The 22349-nt window shown below is 37.1% G+C and overlaps 1 protein-coding gene across 1 annotated transcript in view; it reads left to right on the top strand.

Moving 5' to 3' along the window:
- INPP4B (inositol polyphosphate-4-phosphatase type II B) overlaps positions 1-22349 on the top strand; it is a 394326-nt gene that overhangs the window by 143083 nt on the left and 228894 nt on the right. The window contains exon 7 of the mRNA XM_023513461.1: positions 1088-1167. Within this exon, the coding sequence (XP_023369229.1) occupies positions 1088-1167 (80 nt within the window). The remainder of the gene's footprint in view (positions 1-1087; positions 1168-22349) is intronic.

Raw genomic sequence — 22349 nt, 5'->3', positions numbered from 1 at the left:
ATGAAGCCTTTTTCTTCCCATGCTCAACAATCTCCAGCATGGACACAGCCTTTCATGTGTTGAATAACTTCCTATTTACTTCTGTGAAGATCCAATTTAGTGCAGCCCAGCAGCAGACCCATAATAAGAGAATGTTCTGGAAGAAGTTACATTGACTTCTTGTAGAGTATTACATTGTGTTAGCAGCGGCATGGGTAATAATAGGGGTTTGCTATTTTCATATTTACTCTTTGACCTTAAGGGAAGAATGAGAAATCCTATTTATGTTATTTATACCATAATATTGTGACTTTTAGATTAGAAGTATCCAGGGATATTAAAAAGAAATGAAAGGTTTTTTTTTTTCTTTTAATCATAGAAAAAAAACTACACACACATACACAGTTTGGCATTGAGTTTTTAATGCCATTGAGTTTTTAATCATAGAAAAAAAACTACACACACATACACAGTTTTTAACATTGAGTTAAAAAAAATAGAAAGCATATATTCATAGTCAACACCCAGTATAATAGGCTAAAAAAGCAATTTTAGAAAATGTAACTTTTTGTGTGTGTTGGAATGAAATTGCTCCATGCTAGTAAAGAAATAACAAAGAAAAAAATGCTTTTAAATGTTGCTGTGATTGGGGAGAAATGTAGCATTTCTATTTATAACTTGTGCAGAGTCCCACATAAAAATAGCTCTAACTAACAGATTTGCTCATATCTGAAATACAAAGTTGTGGCTGCCAGTGATTTTAGGACCTCTAATAAGAAGATCGACAGCATTGGTAAATATTGACAGTTTATCACCTTTTCTTTTATCTCAGTTTTTATATGTGGAAAAGATGATGGTTAGTGGAAAAGTCCTGGCTGTTGTTATTTTACATCTTGTGGTTTTCTAGGCTGTTGTTCTCTTTGTTTTTAAAGAACATGGAACATTTTCGCCCCTCATTCCCACTCAGTTGTTGGATGTATTAGTGATAATCGTATCTCTGCTAGTGAAATATTTGTCAGGCTAATAGATTTAATATTTCATTTTTCAGCAAAATGATTAAGAACTTTAGAAAGTTAATGAAAACCATTCTTTCTTCTCTCATTTTCAGCGAAGCTTCTTGGGCTATGCCAGTTTCAAAGTGGGGGATCTACTGAAGTCAAAGGAGCAGCTGCTGGCCCTGAGCCTGAGGTGGGTCTCTGGGTTCGCAGAAACAGTGTTAACGTGAACAAGCAGTGATATGTATTGATGGCCAGGGTGTTTGAAAGTCACAATTCGTGTGGACGTTAGACATCAACTTTCAAACAGCTTATGTTCTCCACTGCAACAAGTTGTAGTAAAACAGCAATTATTCAAGTTCACATTCAAGTTCAGGTTTCAACTTGTGAAATGTAAATGTTGTTAGCCCTTTAGGACAAACAATATTACATTATCATTAAAGTGATGAAATTCTTGGAAAGTAAGAAAGGAAATATGCATTGTGATCATGCTATTAAATGATTTTTCTATTACTAATCACAATACTTTTTAAATCAAGTAAGTTTCTAGGTTGGAAATATGTTCGAGGTAATATTGTAATTTTATGATGATAGAGCATAAGATGAAGATTATTTCTTCAGCCGATTTTGTTGTTATACTCTTAAACATAAAATGCTTATAAGTTAAAACTTCCTCTTTGAGACAGATAGTAGATCATAACTAATTCTGAGATAAGTACCATTTGTTTTGATTTAGGTGATGAAACAATGTCTAGGGTGCTGCAGAGTATTTAATATGAAGAAGAGTATTAAATAGCATAAATAGTAGTTCTTTTAAAATTAATAATAAACTTGAAAACAGTATTCTGTTCACTAACTATATAATAACTTGTATAGTTGTATATAGGAAATATTGCCTTACCATATCCGCATAGTATGATTAAATATAAAAATTATATAGAACACTATTTGTAAATCTTAAAAAGGCCTCGTTTTGATGAAACATAGAGACCATTTTCTAGAAACCAGACAATGTCTTAGGTTCATTTGTCCCTCCCCACCACCCCATCTCAAGGGCCTTCTTGCAACCAACAATTTATTTCATTAAGGAAGCTATAGCTTATGCTAGAATCTGTACTCCAAGCTTTCTCTTGGATGAATCTTCCTGATTCTTACAGATCTGCATTTGAATTGATGACATAGCATAATTTAACATAAGCAACATTCCAGTGGGTAAATATGTGTTGGTGGGTTCCTCTGAGGCTGCCTTTGCCTCTCCAGCTCTCTTTAGGTCATGTCTCTTCAATATCTGGTGTTGATGTATTTTGTTTGGGAAAATATGTAAAAATCTTTGGGGTTCTGTGATGTTATTTCCAATAAAAATGTGCTGCTATTATTTTCAGTTTGAAGTATAAAAAAGGCCAGCTAAAAAGGCTGGCTACCAGTGTCCCAGATACCCTAGAAAATATCGTCATTCCACCATGACTGATGGAGCTGACCTACATGCTCTGGATTCATGATATGAGATGTCAGACCCTGAACTAACGTAGGGCTACTAGCAGTCCCCATGTTTTCTAGGTCGACTGCATAGCATGTTCTACCTCGTCTTGCTGACACACAAGCCACAGAATCAATTACATTATAATGGTTAGTTAACAACGGCTTACTACATGATGGTGCGACATTTAGACACTAGTTTGAAACAGAAATCAAGGGACTGGAAAGTCTTAGTGAAAAGAAAGCTAGTGAACGTACAGAATGAGGGAATGAGGGAAAACAGAACAAAACAAAAACAGAGAAAGTTCAAGTTTAGAGAAAAATACCTTAGAATGAGGGAAAACAGAACAAAACAGAGAAAGTTCAAATTTAGAGAAAAAAGGAATAGTACATTTCAGATTCAGATAAAAGCAAGACAGATTTTTACTTTTAGTTTTAATGCCCCTGATTCCTAGTCTTTGGATCTTGCTTGTATACAAGGAGAAAAAAAATAATAAAGGTTCATGTTTTCTAAAATAACAAAAATAATTATAGAAAACCAATTTTGAAATGGCTGGGTTCTGATTTCTACCCTCTGTGTGCTTTGCCGAATTTGTGGTCTTCTTTCCCTATGAACAAGTCAGATTATAAATTTGTCTGAGCCTCTTGATTTCTGGTGCATGTTGGTTTCTCTTCTTTTTAATTTCTGATGTATCTTCTTTCCACTGACAGTCTCTGAGGTACTGAGTTGGAAGAACATTAGGTCAGGGGAAGGAAGCATTTTTGTTTTATTTTGTTTGGTTTAATATTCCTTCACATTGATTATTTCTGACTTGTTTTTCTTTTATCTTCTAGTCATCAATTTTAAAATAATATAATTCTTAGATTTCTTTTAAAATAAATAGAAAAAAGCATATTTGTAAGTGTTGTTCTTTGATGGTGAAGTTCCTTTTCTTCGTGGTATATTTTAGGTTCCCCCAAATCTTATGATTCAACTTCGCTTTGGGGGCTTCTTATCAGATAATTCATATTTTAAACTCTTGAACTTGTTCCACACAGGACCATGGTTTAAAGTGGTCACTGTGTCATACATGCTTTGAACTGGAAATCAAGTGCATGAGAGATTTTTTCCCTACAGAAATTTAAAGGGGCAAGGAGTGGGAGTCAAATTTACAGAAGTAGGCTCAAATTCACCATTTATAATAGTGATTTCCTTACATTTTATGGATGCTAAATGTAAACCTGGTGGCAAGAATTTATTTCTGGGTGGAATCTATCTAAATTAGTAAATATGATATTGTATGTTTTTAAAAGTGTAAAGCAAAATTTGCATAAATTGGGGAAAATGCCTCCAATATATAATGTGGTTTCTACTCACATATATGAACTCATTTAAATGCATGGTCTACTATGTTTATGAGTGTTCTAGCATCCCAAATGGAGTTAGTGTCTTTATTTATTATTAGTTGCTTTATCTTTATATTATACCCATTTTGTTTTGCTATATTACTTTTGCTAGGTCCTGTCTCCTCTGATTTCTTTTGTTAAGACCCAGTGGGTCTGTGGAAACCCCTGCCTTCTTTCATATCTCAGTTACATTTTCTGCTTTTGTTCTCTACCTCATTGCTGCATAGTCTTGACATCTACACTGTAATGTACACAAGGCAGAGGTCGTACAGAGGATTATATTTTAGGCATGAGAGATACTGGATAATGTTAGAATAGTGATGGTAATGATTAGAAGGGGGGGGAGAAGAAACAACTATGTGCTTTGTTTTCAAAGTATATTAGAGATGCTTCAATGACGCTTCTCAAACTAGATTGTGATGCTGTTAATATTTTCTACATTTTATAAAAGAAGAAGAGGTATTGAAAGTAGCAGTTAAGAGCATTGTAACTCTGCACAAATTACTTAAGTGGGAAAGGCAAGGTGCAAAGCCACACGTTTTGATGACCCATGTCTTGTCTCTTTCAAGAAAGGGGAAAACTGGGACTCAGTGGAAACGCATACTGCATGTCATGTAATTTACTAGTAGCAGGGCAAGGCAAGTTCAGGGTCACTTGTTCACAGTTTCTTTCCTGTCTTATCTCACCACAGTGCCTGGTCCTAAATGATGATTAAATGACTGTTAACATGCTATGAAGAATGCAAGAATGTTGACCAGGAGGGCGGGAAGTGGGAAACAGGATGCTAGTTTAAGGGGGGTTAGCGCCTGAGAGGAACCTGTGGAGTCTGTTCTCACCCCCAGAATCATGGTGTTATCAGGACCTGGACCTGGCTTGCTGCTCAAGCACCTGGAAATATTTGCTTACCAACCTGACATGAATCTCTTGGGACCATCCAAGCAGAACTTTGAAACCTCCTAATACTATCTTATGATTGAATGATTTAATAACATAATGGAAAAGTTAGGTTTGTCTCTGGGAACTGCGGTAGCAGTCAGAGAAAAATTACGTTGCTCCTAAAGTATTTAAACAAATACAAAACAACAACAAGAAGAAACAAAAAAAATAAAACTCTTTCCTAGGAGATCCTTCTCAGAGGGATGGGAATCCAGGGAAGTGTTTCAGTCCTGTCTGAGCTTTGCTGTGTGCCCCTCACATTGGGCGGGGGGCATTCCTTCAGAGCTCACTCAGCAGGCACTTGCTAAGAATTTTTCACATACTGAGTGCAGGAGAGGGCCTTGAGAAAATTTAAAACATGACAGCAGACTTAATATTTAGCAGCTGATGTTACTTATAACGTGTTTAATGAAAACCTCCTTATTCAGTGGGCATCTGCTAGAGTGCTTGGAAGAAGTTAGGCACTTTGTACGCATCATCTGGTGTAATCCACACTGCATTATCTTCTGTGTTTTATAGCAGCTTGACTAGGACGCTGCAGCGGGTGATTACACAGGTAGGATTAGAACTCAGTTTGGGCCCAATTCAGAGCTTGTGACATTTTTTTTCTACTGTCTAGTAGAATTTTCAAGACCTAATAAAATCTTCACTTCCTTCCCTCTTTTATATTCTACCCTTTGGAGAGTTGTAAGGGTCTCAGTTATTTTTTCTTCATGCTTTACCTTAAAATTCAATTTTGTGTGCCTGCAACATAGTAGAAGTTTAATAATTGTTTGTTGGGATTTTGATTCGCAGCAATGGCTTCCTTAATTTTTATGGATGCTCCATTTAAACCTACTATCAAGAATTTATTTCTGGGTGGAATCCATCTAAATTAGTAAATACAATGCAGTCTAAGCATTAAGCATGTCTGAGATAAGTAAATTCCAGAACAATGGATTGAAAAGCTGAAAGCCTTGTTTAGAATTCACATTCACAAAAGTACAGGGCATGTTACCTTGAGCCTTGACCTTGTCACAGAAACTTTCTGCTCATCCTAACAAGTGCTCTATTATTTCCTTTGTGTTCTTCTATACTTAATTAAGCAAACACTTATATCATTTTCTCAAGGTTGGATATGGTTAAAAGTTTTCTTGAATACAGAGATGTAAGCATTTATTCATATAAAGAGAATTCCCCCCCCTTTATTATTTCTGCCTCATTTAGATAGTGCTTTTATGGAACAAACAACATAAGATACTAGTGACCTTAAATGGACGTACACAATTGTATTTTATAATATACAGATGTGTGGGAAAGGCTTTGAAAAAAATTTAGCTACTGTTTAGTTTTAAATTTTCCCTATTTTTTTGTTGCATTTATATGTCTACATATGGACGCACATACACATATATTATTGATAGGGCAGATGGATATGCATGTGTGCCTTTATATTATTTTAGAATTATTTTGCTTCCTCACAAACCATGAATACTTGTTTTCAATTTTTGTTAAATGTTTGAGCTTAAAGAAGGTAAGGTTCAAATTGCGAGTGTTTTAAGTTTTAATGTTTTTGGTGATTTGCTTAATTTACTCTCCTTAAACTCCCTCTCTCACACACACACACATATGTGCACACACTTGGAGTTCTATTTTTGTTGCTTCCCTTAAAACAAAAGAAACCTACATTTTAAAACTTAATCTCCCAAAGGAATGTTCTTGAGAGCTGAAAATAGGATGAACTTGTTAGTAGAGTCTCGAAGGATGGGAGGCCAGACGTGTTCTCTACACCGTGGGCCAGCAGATCACAGTGTTTGTACCTAGAATCTTACAAGGGCATCTGAATTTCCAAAGTGATCTGGGAACAACCCTGGTCATAAATTGATACATTGACAATAGGGTTTTAAATGACAAATTTATTTTTCTTTTCAAATGAAATTAAACATTCGTATACTTTTAATTTCCTCCTGCTACCCCCTTTCTTGCACACCAATTAAGGTCATGTAGCTCTTCTTACTTTAAGCACAGGATCTATTATATAAATTGTGCATATATGGTGAATACTTATAATCTTTTCTTACCAATTTTTGCCCGAACATCACAGCAAGCATCCTAATAGTTCTGTATGTTTTGCATACATTTCATTCTCTTTTCATAAAGAGAATTCGTAAATTAGAGCTAATTCGTAAATTAGCTTTTTTTTAGGTACTAGAAACCTAGGAGAAAATTTTGATGGTATCCACAAAATATTATGCATGTCTAAACATCTTCTACATTAATAAGGTCCATAGAAATTGACTAATGATCAAAGTGACCCCTCTTTGGAAAAGAGGAGCATATCTGTGAATAATTAAGAAACAGACCAGTGCTATCCTTCATTGGAAGCATTGATGGAAAACTTACAGGATGAGAATGACACACAAATAGCTAACTTACTTGATGCTTTTGCATCAAAGAAAGTAAAAATTTGTATCATAAGCCCTATGAGCAACATGTCAAAACACTGCCTTTTCTCTTTGGGCGTGAACAAGCAGGGAAGCAGGAGAGTCAGTGGCAGATACCCAGTCTCAAGTGACCAGATGTCCCTCTCAGGAGAGAGCCTCCTGCCCTGGGGCTGCTCGCTTCGCCGTGAGTTTGGCAGGATGGGAATGAAGGTGTTGGGCAGCTCCTCCCTGACATGCTGACCCCGACCAGACCTCAAACATGTAGGAGGTGGTGGCTACCACTAGTGATGTTTCTGATATGTTAAGCATTTCAAACATTTTATCTTATTTTATCCTCTAACTGCCTTAGTCTCCTAATGGCCTGGAAAATGATGTTATTCCTGTTTTACTAATAAGCAAACTGAGGGAAAGCAGTTTGACTTCTGAAGCTTGCAAGGTTGGGATGGGATGGAGATTGATAGAGAAGAGTTCTCAATATCAAGGACTTTTCAGAGACAATTTGTTTGGTTTAAAATCTTACAATTAAATTATTTTAGAGACCAGAAGCGATCTTGAAACTGGCTTTTGTACTTCTTCTTTTACCCCTTTATAGTGAGAGGACCTCAAACTCAGAATTTTTTTTTCATTGTCAAGCAGGTCTAGCGTTAGAAAAGCATCCCCATTTTAACCACAAGTTTTATCTCCCTACCATGGTTCCAGCTCTTCTTTGCATTGTTGAGGAGGACAAATCTCATGCTTTTTCTCTGTGACCATATTAGAAAGCTGCTTTTTTATCCAGCTTTATATCTGTCCCATTTTGCTCATGAAGAAATGTGAGGTGGCAGAAACAGGACTCTCATGGCAGACTTGGGTGTGAGTCCCAGCACGGTCACCACCTGTGTCACCCGGGCATGCTGTCTACCTTCTTTAACATCTGTTAATGGAAGGAGTAATGACTTCCTCCCAGGGTGCTTCTGGACAATTAGTACATGCAGGGAAGTTTCAGGCACTGCCTTGCATTAGAGAAAAACACTTTATAAATATCATTTCCCTTGCTTCTTGAATGGAGCTTGCTAATTCCCTCAACCACCTCTTAATCTTTTGCTTATTTTGCTTGTTCAGTTTGTTGAAAAAAACTTTTTAATGTGACAGCGTCATTATCTATACTTAGTCAGTAGAATTATGATTGATTTAACCCTTAATTTGGATATAGCATTTCTATTATTTAAGAAAGGGACATAGACCTGACACTTAAATTCTAGCTTTAATCAGTCTGATGTCATGTTTGGCTTATTACCAGGTGGCAGAAACCGGCAAAGGCATATGGAGAGCTGTTTGTTTGGCTGAAGCCAGCAGCATACCAATAGACTTGGGGGAAAATAAAACTTGTTTTGACTAAAAATTTTATTAACATAACATTGACATCATAAATGTAACACAGGGTATCAATTGTTCTTAGAGTTTACTGATGCATTTGATTGCTCACTATATCAAAAACTACCCACAGAAGTAAATGCAAGTGGCATTTCCTAGAGCTGGACTGTGAGAATGAAGGGGGACATCAAACACCAAAGTAGGAGTGTTGGCTTATAAAACTGATTATGTTCTTTTATGTAACTGTGTTAAAGGCCCTTAAGGACACAGACAGTTGCCTAACAATTTTCAAAAGGTACTAACATGAGCCATTTTGTAACAACTGCTAAAATTCCACCAATTTATAAAATTGGAGGAGAATGTGAAGCATACTGATATGAAATTAGGACAGTAAAGAAGTAGAAAGAGCAGATGGTTTAGAGACATACTATGCCTAAATTCTGGCTCTTCTGATGCTTGCAGGATGTCTGGTTGCTCTGAGACTCAGTTTTCCTACCTGTGAAATGGGGATGAGGGTGGTGCCTACTTCACAGTGTTGTGAGAATCAGGAGTTAACTAATGTAAAATGCTTACAGCAGCATATGATACATAGTAAATATTTGGTAAGTGTTAGCTACTATTTTTATTTACTGATTAGCTTCTCTATTGTCAAGCCCCCCTGCCCCCTGCCAAGAGGGGGTTAGACATACTGATCACAAACTCTCTGAAATGGTATCTGATGCCAAGCAGGTGCTCATCATATTTAAGTTATTATCATCAGTATTATTATTTTCCATTTCATTCACATAAACTTTCTTTTATTTATAATTTAAATGACTATGCGGTTTCTTATTCTTCATTTTTCTTTATGTCCCTAATCCATTTTCATAAAGCTGTAGGTATGACCAAGGAAACCAATTAGCACTTTCTTAGTCTGCATTATTCAAAATACGTCTGATTAAATCGGTTTAGAGTTCTCAGTCACTGAAAGGACAACACATACTTAAAAGTACACTTCCACAGCTCCTCAATGTGTATAGAAAAGCCTGAAACCTCTTCTCCCTTAAAATGCAAATCACAGAAGTTAATATCTGTACACAAAGACCTACCTACTTAAGAAGTTTGCAAGCTAATTTAGCTTTGAAGATAATTTGCAGGAATGATTAGGCCTGAAAGGAATTATGTTTGACCTGAAAATTTTATATTGGCTTTACCCATATTTACCAAAGTCACTTTTATCATTATCACTGTGTTTCTGCTGCTCTGGACACATTTACATCAGCTTTTTCCAAACAGTGTTTTTGTAACACCGGTATCCCTTTGGTTATCAGTATATATTCTTTGAATACAGAAATTCTATAGTCAAATAAGTTTAAAAAGCCCCTATTAAAAAAAAAAAAGCGAAATGGATTTCCTTACTGTAAGACTTCTCAGAGGCTTCATTAATCCTTCAGGGCCCTTTGGGACTCTCAAAGGACACATTGCCTGCAGCTTTTCTTAAATTAATTTGAACACCAAAAGTTTTTTTCTTGTGGAACACTTATTAATAGTATATTAGACACTGTGTTCCAAGAAATATGCTTACATAGTTTAGGGAATGCTGATTTAGAAGAACAAGAAAATATATATATATATATTTTGAGAGAAATAAACGAGTGCCCATGTGTATTTGTCAACTTTTGTGTACATCAGCGTACTCTCTAACACACACATCTGTAGGCAGGCTTGCAGCCTTCACCCAAATGGCATTTCCCCCACCCTACTCCACTCCTACCCATGTGAATTCCCCTCTTCACATGCAGGTGCCCACCCCCTATCCCTGCCAACCTCCGTCCACAGTCACTGAGACTTGTGGCATTGCATACTCATGCCTGTGGCCTACATAAGCACCAGTCTGTGTTGTTTCACAAGTATGGGGAAAGAATGGCAGAGCATACAGTGTCTCTTCAGTGTTCACTGACAGATGAATTTTGAGCGTGGATAAATGAACACATACTTATTTTCCCAATCACCTCATATTTTAGCTGCCCCAAACTGACCTTAGCTCTTCCTCTGAAAACTCTGTCTTTTGGTTTGTTGTTTTTCTTTGTTTGGTTAAACTAAGGTACTTAAATGCAAGTACATGAATTGTAGCCCAAGGTAGAAATTGCAGCATTATTTTCAACTTGTCTTTTCTAAAAATCTTATCTGCTCCTAGTCTCTTCCTTTTTCTAACTTCGTAAGGCCTCCTCCCCTGCCCCACAGGACCCTTCTCCTCAGTGAGCCTGAGAAGAAAAACCTGAGACCTCCCTCTCTTAAAATGCAAATCACATTAAGTCAATACCTGTATCTGTTAATATCAGTGTACGTACAGAGAATCCTCAGCCAAGGTGTGCAAGGCTCTCCCTCTGTGGCCTTGTGGAGAGCTAGACTGCTTTTTCAGTCTCATCTGTAAAGTACACATTGCCCTTGACCCCGACCAGCACTTCTCTTCTTTGTACAAGCTTATGAAAACTTAATGTGTTCTGAGGGTGGAGTCAGAGTTCCTGTTTTCCACCCCTCTTCTCATGTTCTTTGAGTTTTGTTTCAGTTTCAACCAGCAAGATTTTTACGTGCAGATGTGCTCCTTAGATTCTTCCCTACACCGGAGTCCATTTCCCCTCATTGTCTGATCCCCTTACATGAGGAATGTGTCTTTTCTATCTAGAAGACCATGGCATCTTCCCAATTGACCCTTATTAGGAACTGTGAGTAATAGTCTCCAGGCACATCAATGAGGTCTAGCTGCCACCCCCCACTGTGACTGACCACCTTGGGTCTTCAGTCTAACATCGTTGACTGTCTTACTGTCATCAGGTTTTTAGGTACTAGAAAAAAACTGGTCAGAATGTATCATTCTTGCTCCAAACAAGAACTCTAGATAATTAGAAGCATACCATTTTTTAACTCTTTTCAAGTGAGGTTTTATTTTGCTTTTCTATTTACTAATATGTCTTATCAGTTCTCCTATATGTGTGAGCTGTTCTAAAAGTACCATCCCTGAAGTGGTATAGAAAGTGACCTGACCCTTGACAATGTGTGACCTGCATTAGGATGCTCTGGCCCAGGACTTTCCTACTTTAATCTAAGGAGCGAACTTCACCAGTGTCTGGTGTGAATAGCACAGATGGCATGCACAGCTCTGTCATAGTAAAACTCTGGCTAAGAGGGGTTCTTTGCAGTAGTGCTTCTGTAAGATAAAGAATTGAATCAGGGAAAGAAAGAAGAATACAGTTTAATTCATCAAAGTTAGGAAAACATAGAAAACACAAGATAAATGATATAATGAAAAAGATTTTAAGAAGGCAGAAGAGAAGCATGAGATCAAAGAGAAAAGACGAAAACGTGTGGGGTAAGAAAGAAGACAGAGAAAATAAGCATGTTTACTTTGCTTCACCTAATTATATTTAGTACCAGTACAAACAGATTGTTTTTCTTTTTTTTTTTCCTTGTTGGGGATTCATTGAAGGTACAAGAAACCAGGTTACACTGATTGCATTTGTTAGGTAAAGTCTCTCTTACAATCGTTTCTTGCCTCCACAAGGTGTGGCACACACCAAGACCCCACCCCCTCCCTCCTTCTTTCTCTCTGCTCTTCCTTTCCCCACCCCCTCTTTCTCTCTCTCTCTGCTCTCCCCTTCCCCCACCCCCACCATGTAAAAATAAATAAATACAAACATAAATAAAAACAGGTTGTTTTTCTTAATGCAATGGTTGCTTTGAGCCCAGCCTGTAGTTTGATGGTTGATTCACTAGATTCCCTAATCAATGTATGTAAGCTTATTAGAATTGGATAGAAAGTATGTAATTAAGGGATTTTTAAAAATATGACATTGTGTTCCACTGATGAGTGTGTTGCAATTGTAGGACAATTTTACCACTTTTCACAGACAGTGAGATTTATAACTAGCTGAAATTATATGATGATTTACTTAAACTTGATATAAGGGTTTGGGGGCATATATTACATTATACAAGAAAATCAAATGACCAGAGTCTCTTGTAGATACATGCTGAATGTTATTTCTTTCTGATGTAAATTGGGAAGTAAATGAATGCATGCCTTTACAACTTAAGTTAAAAATTGATTGCCAAGAACAAATTTAAGATGTCGTAATCTTCATTCATCCATTGAAGGCCAGAGTAGATAGTTGAATTTTATTATTATTTTTTAATCTTCCCTGATATTTCTCTGAGAGAGTCTTATTGCTGTTGGATTAAAAGTTTTAATCTTAGAAACGGTGTATAGTGGGGATTATTTTTCTCTTATCTAAAATCAAATTGAAGATGTTCCAGGGAGGTGCATAGTAAATAGGAGAGACGGTCTCTAGGGCTCCTGGGTTTGCTAGTTTGTTGAGCACACTGCCAACTAACACGCAATTTCTTGACTATTGAGACTTGCCTCTAGTATCAACGAAAATGAATTGCTTCTACACCCAAGTGAAATGGCCTTTTAAACACTTTAAGGATAGGCCTGTGATTGTAACATTGAAGGAAGTTAGAGTTCTATTATTGTCACCAGGAGTTAATTACTTTTCTTAAATTTTCCAATCCGTCCAGTGGTGATAATAATACCACTGAGATGAGTTTAAATTATAGGTTCATAAGCCATATTTAAAGAAAAGGATCCCCTCAGACTTTAATAGGAAAATAAATAGTTTTCCACCTAATCTTTCTCCCATGACATCCCTCCTTTCTCTGAACCCCCATTAGTCCTTGAAACAAGCCCTATTTGAGTGATGTTATCCTTCCCACTAAGTTCATTTGAAAAATATATTGACACAATAAAACATATATGAAGGGTCCAGGGAGGGGAAATGGTAAAAACACATATAACTTGTTTTATTATTGTTATGATAGCAAGTCATTTTCTCAGAGATTGTCTTTACAATGTCTTTAAATTCCTTGAGTCCAAAGACAGCAGTCATGAACACGAAACAAGGCAGTGACATCTTCTTTCCATTTCAGGACTAAGGTGAATAAAAAAATAGAAACACACATTTTCTGGAGAAAAACACTTTTTTTCTTTTTGGCGACTTACCGATTTATTCCTCAGTGAGAGCTTTACAAACTTTTTACCTAATGCCTTTCCTACAGACGGATAGAGACAGACAAGAAGGCTAATGGTTTCCAAGTGATAAGGAGGGTTTGCTTCTAGAACTAATTTTAAGAATGGGATCCTAGGCAGCTATGAAGCTAGACGAGGGGCTGAGAGCAGAGGACAAGCAACATTTTATAACAGCACATGAATATTCATTCTAGGAAAATATCTCCCCTTTTATTTTGAGTCATAGATATTTATAACCAACATATGAAGCGGCCGGTGAGTCTAGCGCAGGCTGCGGGATGATTGTGTTCATCACCTGCCATGTCAGCTGGGGCTGGAAACCAAGTCCCATCACTCCCAGGAACTGTGCTGTAAATTCCGCCATTAACTAGACATGTGACTTCGAGAAGTAGATTTTTTGTGCTTCAATTTTATCATCTTTCAAATGCGTTTAAATTAGATGAGCTTTGAATCTCTGGTGTTACTTGCATGATGAATGTCTCCATCTATGACTTGTCTGCAGGAGACAAGGGTACAGAAGGGAAGTAATTTTTGCATTATTTAGAGGATCTGATTAGGGAATGATACAAAGAAAATGTTTTGGTTTTTGTTAGATGATCTCCACGTTCCTGGAAGACAGCCCTCCCAGAATAGTAAGAAGTCTTTAAAAACAGAGACACTGACTGGAGTTCTGAGGACATCTCATAATTCTCATTTATAATTAGAAATAAGAGTAGTATAGTCCTCAAGGTTGATTTGAGATTTTTTAAAAGTAATAACGTGCCCTTAGGCCCCAAGAAATATCGGTCATCACCGTTACCATCATCCACCTGAGTCTCTCACACACTGAGTCCTGAACAGCTTTTACTTTCTTTTAAGATGAGTATCTGCCTCTGGGGTGTTTGGTGTCTGCCTTTGGTCATATGCTCTCCCTACCTATGGCCACCTTTCAATGAGTGATCAGTGCCAGTCTCACTGGGAAGGTGACATTTGAGCTAACATGTGAAGGAGGTATCTGTTGGGAACTGGTGACTGGTGGTAGTGGTATTTCAAGCAAAAGGAACTGTTAGTGCAGGGGCCCTAAAGAAGGGGTTTTCTTGTTGTATTTGAGGAACACTAAGAAGTCCCGTGAGGCACGAGCCGAATGAGCAGCGTGAGGAGGAGAGTTAAAGGAATAACACCAAGGTGCTAACAAGGTCCAGATGGTACAGGAGTAAAATCCATTGTCCCGGCTTCATCCTTTACTCTGAGTAACGCTGGGAGCCATGGGAGGGTTTGGAGCAGAAGAGTGACATGATCTGACTTGTGTTGGGAATAGACCTATTGTGGAAAGGAAGCATGGCAGCAGGGAGACCAATTTGAAGGCCTCTGCCTTAATTCAAGTGAGGAGTGAGAATGCTTTGCTCCATGGAGGTCTTTGGTGGTGGTGAGACATGGTCACATTCAGAACACATTTTGAAAAAGAACAGCTAGGATTTGGTGACCACATGGATGTGAGATTTGAAAGAAAGAGAGAAAGGAAAAATGACTCCAAGGACTTTACACTTGAGAATAATGGAGTTCCACTGAGTAGGGGACGAGAGCTGCAGTGAGGTGAGTTTTAAGAGAATGATTGGGAGCTTATAAAGTAAAAATGTTTTAAAGCATGAAGAAAAATGGAACTTCAGACATGGAGGAGATATATAACAAAGTTTATGCTATACTAATAATCTATTCTATGAGAAGAAGCCTATAACAAGAACCATCTAAAAATATCTTTTTCCCGAAAGAAAGATTAAGCTGCTTAGACAGAGGCAGATTTATTCAGAGCTCAGTACAGTGGGCTGTTGAGAACTAAATCAAATCACAACTTCCTGTGAAGATATTTTAGATAAAGACAATAGACTTAGGGAGCAAGTAGGTAAAACAAAAATAAAAAGATAAATTACTACCACTTTAGATTTTGGTTTTCAGAAATAAATTTTAAAAAATTAGATGTGGTCTTCTGATTTGTACTGTTCTTGGCTAAATCCCCGCTTTGCTGATGACTTGTAAAGGGGTCTTAAGCCTTTCCACATAACCTCTCTGGGGCTTGGCTTCCACAAAATGTTTTGGATGATACTGAAAATTACTCTCTTCCCTAAGCATTCTGTGAATTTACTCCATCCTAATACTAACAGTTCTGAGGAGTTTATCTCAGAATAGGAGAGGTAAACACCTGCATCCAGGGTTTTTAAACAAAACAAAAACTAGTGAACGATTTATTTTCAACACAAATTTTATTCCAATTCTCAAAAATTTATAAAAGAATATATAGCAATCCCCCAGAATTAAAAGTTTTAATTCCATGACTTTTAATATGTACTGTCTCTCTACTCCCTGTTAGAACCTCCATCAAATACCGAAACCTACCCTTTTTCTTATATGAATTCTTTTTTTTTAGAAATATGATAAAGACCTTTTAGTCACTAATAGATACATCCTCTTACAATAAGAAATTTTGAAATAATGTTTTAAAGGGAGATAGAGAAAAATGTACATGGCTTCCTCCTGTACTTTATGTTAAAAAATGGATACAGGGCACTTGATTTATTCCTGCTGATCTTCAGAATCTACTTAGCATGAATAAAAGCAGAATACTTTTCTGTAGTAGAGAATTTTGAACTTTGCTTTAATTACTTTTCTTCCTTTTAACAAAGAAAAAAAAAAGGTCCGTAGGAATCTTTATTGTTCTATATAGACTGCTTTAACTGTGAATCAGTCACATTTTGACCTCTGAAATAATTATGGGATGATTTAGTAATGCAGCTTTGAGACGGTAGAGCAGAACAAGTTACAATCAGAAAAGGGGAACTTTCAGGTCTTCATAGTATTTTACAGTGAGTGCCGCCCCGACTGCCCTTGCATATTTTGCCTAGCTAAACTAGATACTTCACTGTGGCTGTCACTGTTACTCATTTTCAGGCGATTTTTCACCACAGAGGAGCCCCGATCCCCAGGTCCCCTTCATTCCTGTGATCACCCATCCTTCTTCTATCTCTTTGTCCACACCCAACTCTTTCTCCAGTAGCTTCTTCCCAACTCTAATCTGATACCCGAGGTCCTTGTTCAGCCCTATGAACTCTCTTCAATCATTTCCCTTGCTGATTCTCTTCCCTGCAGCCCTGCCAAGTGACTGCCTCTCATACCTGGTAGGACAGGCTTCCTCTGAAATCTGAATTCCTTATTCTGGAATAAGGCTCGTGGCCTCAGATTCACCATCTGATTCCTCAGTTTATTGAGGTCATCCTCAGATATCACCTCCTCTCATTTTATGAGGATGTGTACTTGGGGTGCACTAACTCTCTCTTCAGTACTGCTCCGCTCAGACTGCTTGTGATCAGTAGCCATGAGGGAGACCTTTCCAGTTCACTGGCCTCTCAGGCCTTTCTCTACCCTGTTTCAGCAGCCTGTGGTTGTCCCCTGCACTTCATCATTAATCTTTGGGTCTTAATTCAAAGCAGCCTGTTTTCTAACTTTTATCTCCTATCTTTCCCGGACTCCCTCGAGTTGCTCTTTGACCTTACTGAGTCCACTCTTCCTTTCTTACCTGGATAAGATGTCAGGGTCCATCACTGAGAAATCACAAAACAATTCCCTTGCATATACCTTCAGCTTCTCTGCCCCTCTTTCCTGTTGCCATCCTCTCAGAGCAATAACTAATTCTTGAATTGAAAATACAAACTACAATAAACACTGTGGCTAAATAAACCTAACATTCTGCACATCTACTCCACGCTTGCATCCTTGCAACTGAATTGCTGGAGATCCCCAGCTTCCACAAGTACAGGTTTCATTTGGCACATATGTGCCCTTAACTTCAGGGGTGACCTCAGTAACAATTACCAGACACACTGCGTTCCCTGGTCGTGTACACGCACCTACTTTCTAGGCCCGTTATGGTACACCTCATTCTTAAAACCTCCAAAATATCTCCCCTCTTCCTCTTTCTCAGCTGATTTATCTGATTTCTGCTTCACTGAGAAGAATCTGCAATTTCCCACTTCATATTTACCAACCCATCAGCTGATTGATCTGCTTTCTGTTTCCCTGAGAAGAAGAATTTGATAATTTCTCATGCTGTATTTACAAATCTACCTGCATCTACTCTGCCTTCCATCCTGTTATTAAAGATAAAGCCCTGCTTCTGATCAGAAGTCAACCCCTCCACTAGGTTTCATCTTTCATCTCTTCTCACCCAGTTAAGAACATTATTGCAACACTTAACTCCTTTTTGTGTTGTATCACAAATTGTTTTCTCTCTGCTAGGTCGTATCTGTCAGTCAGCATAAAAAATGCTATGGAATGTCTCCTATCTTCTAACTTACACTCTGTATCCCTGTTGCTCTTTGTAGCAGAACCATAGTAAAAGTTGTCTCAACTTTGCCTTATGTGATGGGCTTTTTTTCAAATGTATGTACGTACGTTTGTTTATATTTCAAAGTCTCATAGGAGGATCAATATTTTTGGTTACCTGGATCGCTCTTGTAAATGCTTGAGTTATGATGATAAGTATTCCCTTCATCCGGACAGTGTTCATTGTACCCGTGACCCTCCTCTGCCCTTTCCCCTGCTTGATTTCTGTTGAGTTTTACTTCTCTCTGTGCACATGTGTGTGTGCTCATTGGTTAATTCCAATTTAATAATGAGCACATGTGGTGTTTGTTTTCCCATTGTTTAGATACTTCACTTAGGAAAAGGGTCTCTGGTTACACCCAAACTGTTGCAAAATGCATTAAGCCATCCTTCTTTGTGGCTGAATAGTATTCCACGGTATCTATATACCACATTTTGTTAATCCACTCATAAATTAATGGGCACTTGAGTTGATTCCATATCTTTGTAATTGTGAATTGTGCTGGTAATAAACATTTAAGTGCAGGTATCTTTTTGATAAAATAAGTTATTTTCTTTTGGGTAAATATTCAGTAATGGAATTACTGGATCAAGTGGTGAGTCCATTTTTAGTTCTTTGAGGTATCTCCATACTGTTTTCCATAAAGGCTGCAATGATTTTCATTCCCACCAACAATATACAAATGTTCCCTTCTCTCTATAGCCACACCAGCATCTATTACTTTTGCAATTTTTGATGAAAGCCATTCTAACAGGGGTTAGATGACATCTTATTGTGATTTTAATTTTCATTCCCTTGATAATCAGTGATGTTGAGCATTTTTTCACATTTATTGACTATTTTTCTATCTTTCTTTCAGAAGCTTCTGTTCATATCTTTTGCCTGCTTTTAAATGGAGTTTGTTTTTTTTTTTTCCTGCTGATTTGCTTGAGTTCTTTGTAGATCCTGGTTATTAGAACTTTATGAGATGTATACTAAATTCTGATGATGTTTATGTAGTCATGTGGCACATATTGATGTTTTAGTCAACCGTAGACTGCATATGCAATGTTTGTCCTATAAGATTATAATGCCATATCTATACCGTACCCTTTCTATGCTTATATATGTTTTGATACACAAATATGTACCGTTGTATTATAATTATACAGTTATGGTATTCAGTACAGTCATATGGTGTGTGGGTTTGTAGCCTAGGAGCAATAGGCCATACCATACAACCCAGGTATCTAGTAGGTTAGATCACCTAAGTTTGCATAAGTACACTCTATGACGTTTGCATAATGATGAAATTGCCTTAACAATACATTTCTTGAAACATAGCCCTGTTGTTAAGTGACACATTACTGTATTTATAACTCTGGCCTTGCCCAGTTCCTTGAACTCCCAACTGTCACATCTGACCACCAGAAGATAATTAGGCATTGAATAACTATTTCAAAATGTTCAAAACTGAACTCCCCATTTCTGCTTACGGCCCACCACCCACCCACTCCCAGTCCTTTTTATCCTCAGAGTCTTTTCATCTCAGGAAATTGCAGTTCCACCCATCTCGTTGCTCAGGCCCAAATCCTTACAGTTTCTTACTCTTCTCTCTCATATTCTCTGTATCTAACCAATCACAATATTTTACCATCTCTACCTTCAAAATAAAACTAAAACCTGACATGTCTCACCTTTCTCCTAATTTCCCTAGGATCCATTTTTTGCTTCCCTCCAGTTTATTTGATACACTATAGCCCAACTTCTCACTTTAAAACTTATGTCAATTTAAAATATTATGTTGAACATTTTACCTCACTCAAAGGAAAAGGCAAAATTCTTAAAGTGCTCTGAAAAGCCCTGGGATAATCTCAACTCATCATTGCTTGTGGTAAGCAGAAAACTAAGATGTTCTGTGAGATTCCCAATCCTAGTGTACACCCAAGCCCTGGAACACACCTACCCCGGTGTATACCCAACCCCTAGTGTTCACCCAACCGCTGGTATACACCCAACCCTGGTATATATTCAACCCCTGGTGTACACCCAACCCCTGGTGTACACCCAACCCTGGTATATATTCAACCCTGGCATACACACGATGCACAATACCTTCCTTATGACTGCAGGTGGGACTATAATGGAATAGTCACTCCCTTCATCAGGTTACGTTATATGCCACCTATAATTATACCTAGGTGGCTAGAGAAGCCATGTGTGAGACATTGTCTTAGGAGACTGGAAATGGAAATTCTTTTGCTGTCCTTAAAGAAGCAAACCACTGTGTTCTGAACTGCCAACAGAGAGGGTCTCATGGCAAGAACCTAAGGATGGCTTTGGAACCAAACCTCGTCCCAGATGATAACTAGTGGGGGAAAAGGGACCTCAGTCATAAAGGAAGGAAAGTCTATCAATAACTTCAATGAGCTAGGATGTGGATTTTTCCTTAGAACTTTCACATGAGAATATAACTCAGCCTACATCTTGATTTCAACCTTGTTAGACCTTCAACAGAGTACTCTTACTGGACTTCTGATCTACAGAATTTGTGAGATGATACGTTCAATCAGAGTTTAGGTCAATAGGTCTGAGTCCTCTCTGTCCTCCCTCCCTAGCTTTAGCCACATTGGTGTCTTTGCTCTTCCTTGACTATGATTCATTTCAGGGCTTTAGGTCCAGATGCTTCTTATCTTGCCCCAAGAAAGAAATATGGCTCCTTTTCTTGCTACTTTGTTCAAATGTTATCTTATTAAAAAAAGATCTTTTCCCACTATTAAATATAAAGTAGTAGCTCCACTTACCACCTTTTTACCTTGCTCAATTTTCTCCCTGGCATTAACCATGTTTTGACATATCAGCTATTTGTTTAACTGCTAAAATGTAACTTCCAAAGGGCAGAGATTTTTGTTTCATTTTCTACTGGATTCTTGTGCATGGAATAGTGTTTAATAGTGCAAGTAGGTACTTAATAAATGTTTATAGATTGATTAGGTTTTTTTGTATCTTTGAACTTATTTGTTATATTTCTGTAGATTTTTATGTATTTTGGAAATGGCTCTGATCACAAATATCATAATAAAAGAGAATAAAGAAAAATGCTTTAAAAATTATAAGATAATATAACTCAGTTCCAAAAAGATTTAAAACAAATTCAAATGTAATTAAGCATAAAAATATAGGCAGCAAGAATTGCATAGAGTACTTGTCTTCTTATTTTGTAACTTAATGCTCAGTGAATTTGACTATACAGTTTTGAAATATATTATACTCTGAAATTATATTCATACACTGTATAACTTTGACCTTTCAATACTAGATTTAAAAGGATTTTCTTTGTATTCTTTCCTACTATTAAAAAACTGACATAAAATCCAAAAGCATAAAAACATTTATAAAATATGTACAATTCAAAATTTGAGTATTAAAAATTCCATTAGTAGTATTTAATACTGATCATTTAATAATTGGATCCTTCAGTTTTCCAGGTATGCTATCTATAGCCTGTTTTCAGAGTGTCCAAAACCATTTCAAGGGGTTTTGTGACATCTGAAAAACATTTGTGTATAAAGTTTTTGTTGAAGGAGGCCAGGTATGGTGGCTCACACTTGTAATCCTAGCATTTTGAGAGTCTGAGGTAGAAGATTGCTTGGGGCTATGAGTTTGAGACTAACCTAGGCAACATAGTAAAACCCCATCTCAAAAAAAAAAAAAAAATTAGCTGATGTGGTGATGATGTGTACCTATAATCATAGCTCCTGGGGAGGCTGAGACAGGAGCATCATTTGAGCTCAGGAGTTCAAAATCAAAGTAAGTTTTGATTACACCACTGTGTGCCAGCCTAGGTGGCAAAATTAATTAAAAGTAATTTAAAAATTAAAAAACTTTTAATTGAAGGAGCAAAAAAAAATTTTATCTTATCTACCTATCAAAATGAATGTATCTGACAATAAAAATATATATGTATTGGAGGGTCGGGGGTCACGGTATGTGACACACCTCTTGGGAGTGGGACACAATTATAAGAGTGAGTTTATCTAACAAATGCAAGCATTTGTTCTTTGTACCCTCAATGAATCCTCAACAATAAAAAATATATATATTTTTTTGCTTTTAAAAATTTCTGCATTGTCTCATTTTCCCATCATTCCTGTATAACCTCACGTAATTCCTTTCTTTCTACTATTTCCTTCCTAAGTCTTTGCTTAATATGTATAGCACTCTTTTCTTCTAATCTCTCTCATTTTCTTACTCAAAATTAAGAATTCAAGCAAATAAACACAATAAAACAAATTAACCCCACAAAAACTCTAGCAGTAGTTTCTATTAGGTAGATCTAAATGTGATAATTTTAGACAACAGTTGACCAGGTGGTAGATATATACCATGAACAGAGTCATTGG

Source organism: Otolemur garnettii, unplaced genomic scaffold (assembly GCF_000181295.1).
Source record: "Otolemur garnettii isolate 467f Iridium unplaced genomic scaffold, OtoGar3 scaffold00041, whole genome shotgun sequence".
Taxonomy (NCBI): Eukaryota; Metazoa; Chordata; class Mammalia; order Primates; family Galagidae; genus Otolemur; species Otolemur garnettii.
This window is presented reverse-complemented; position numbering and strand designations above follow the sequence as displayed.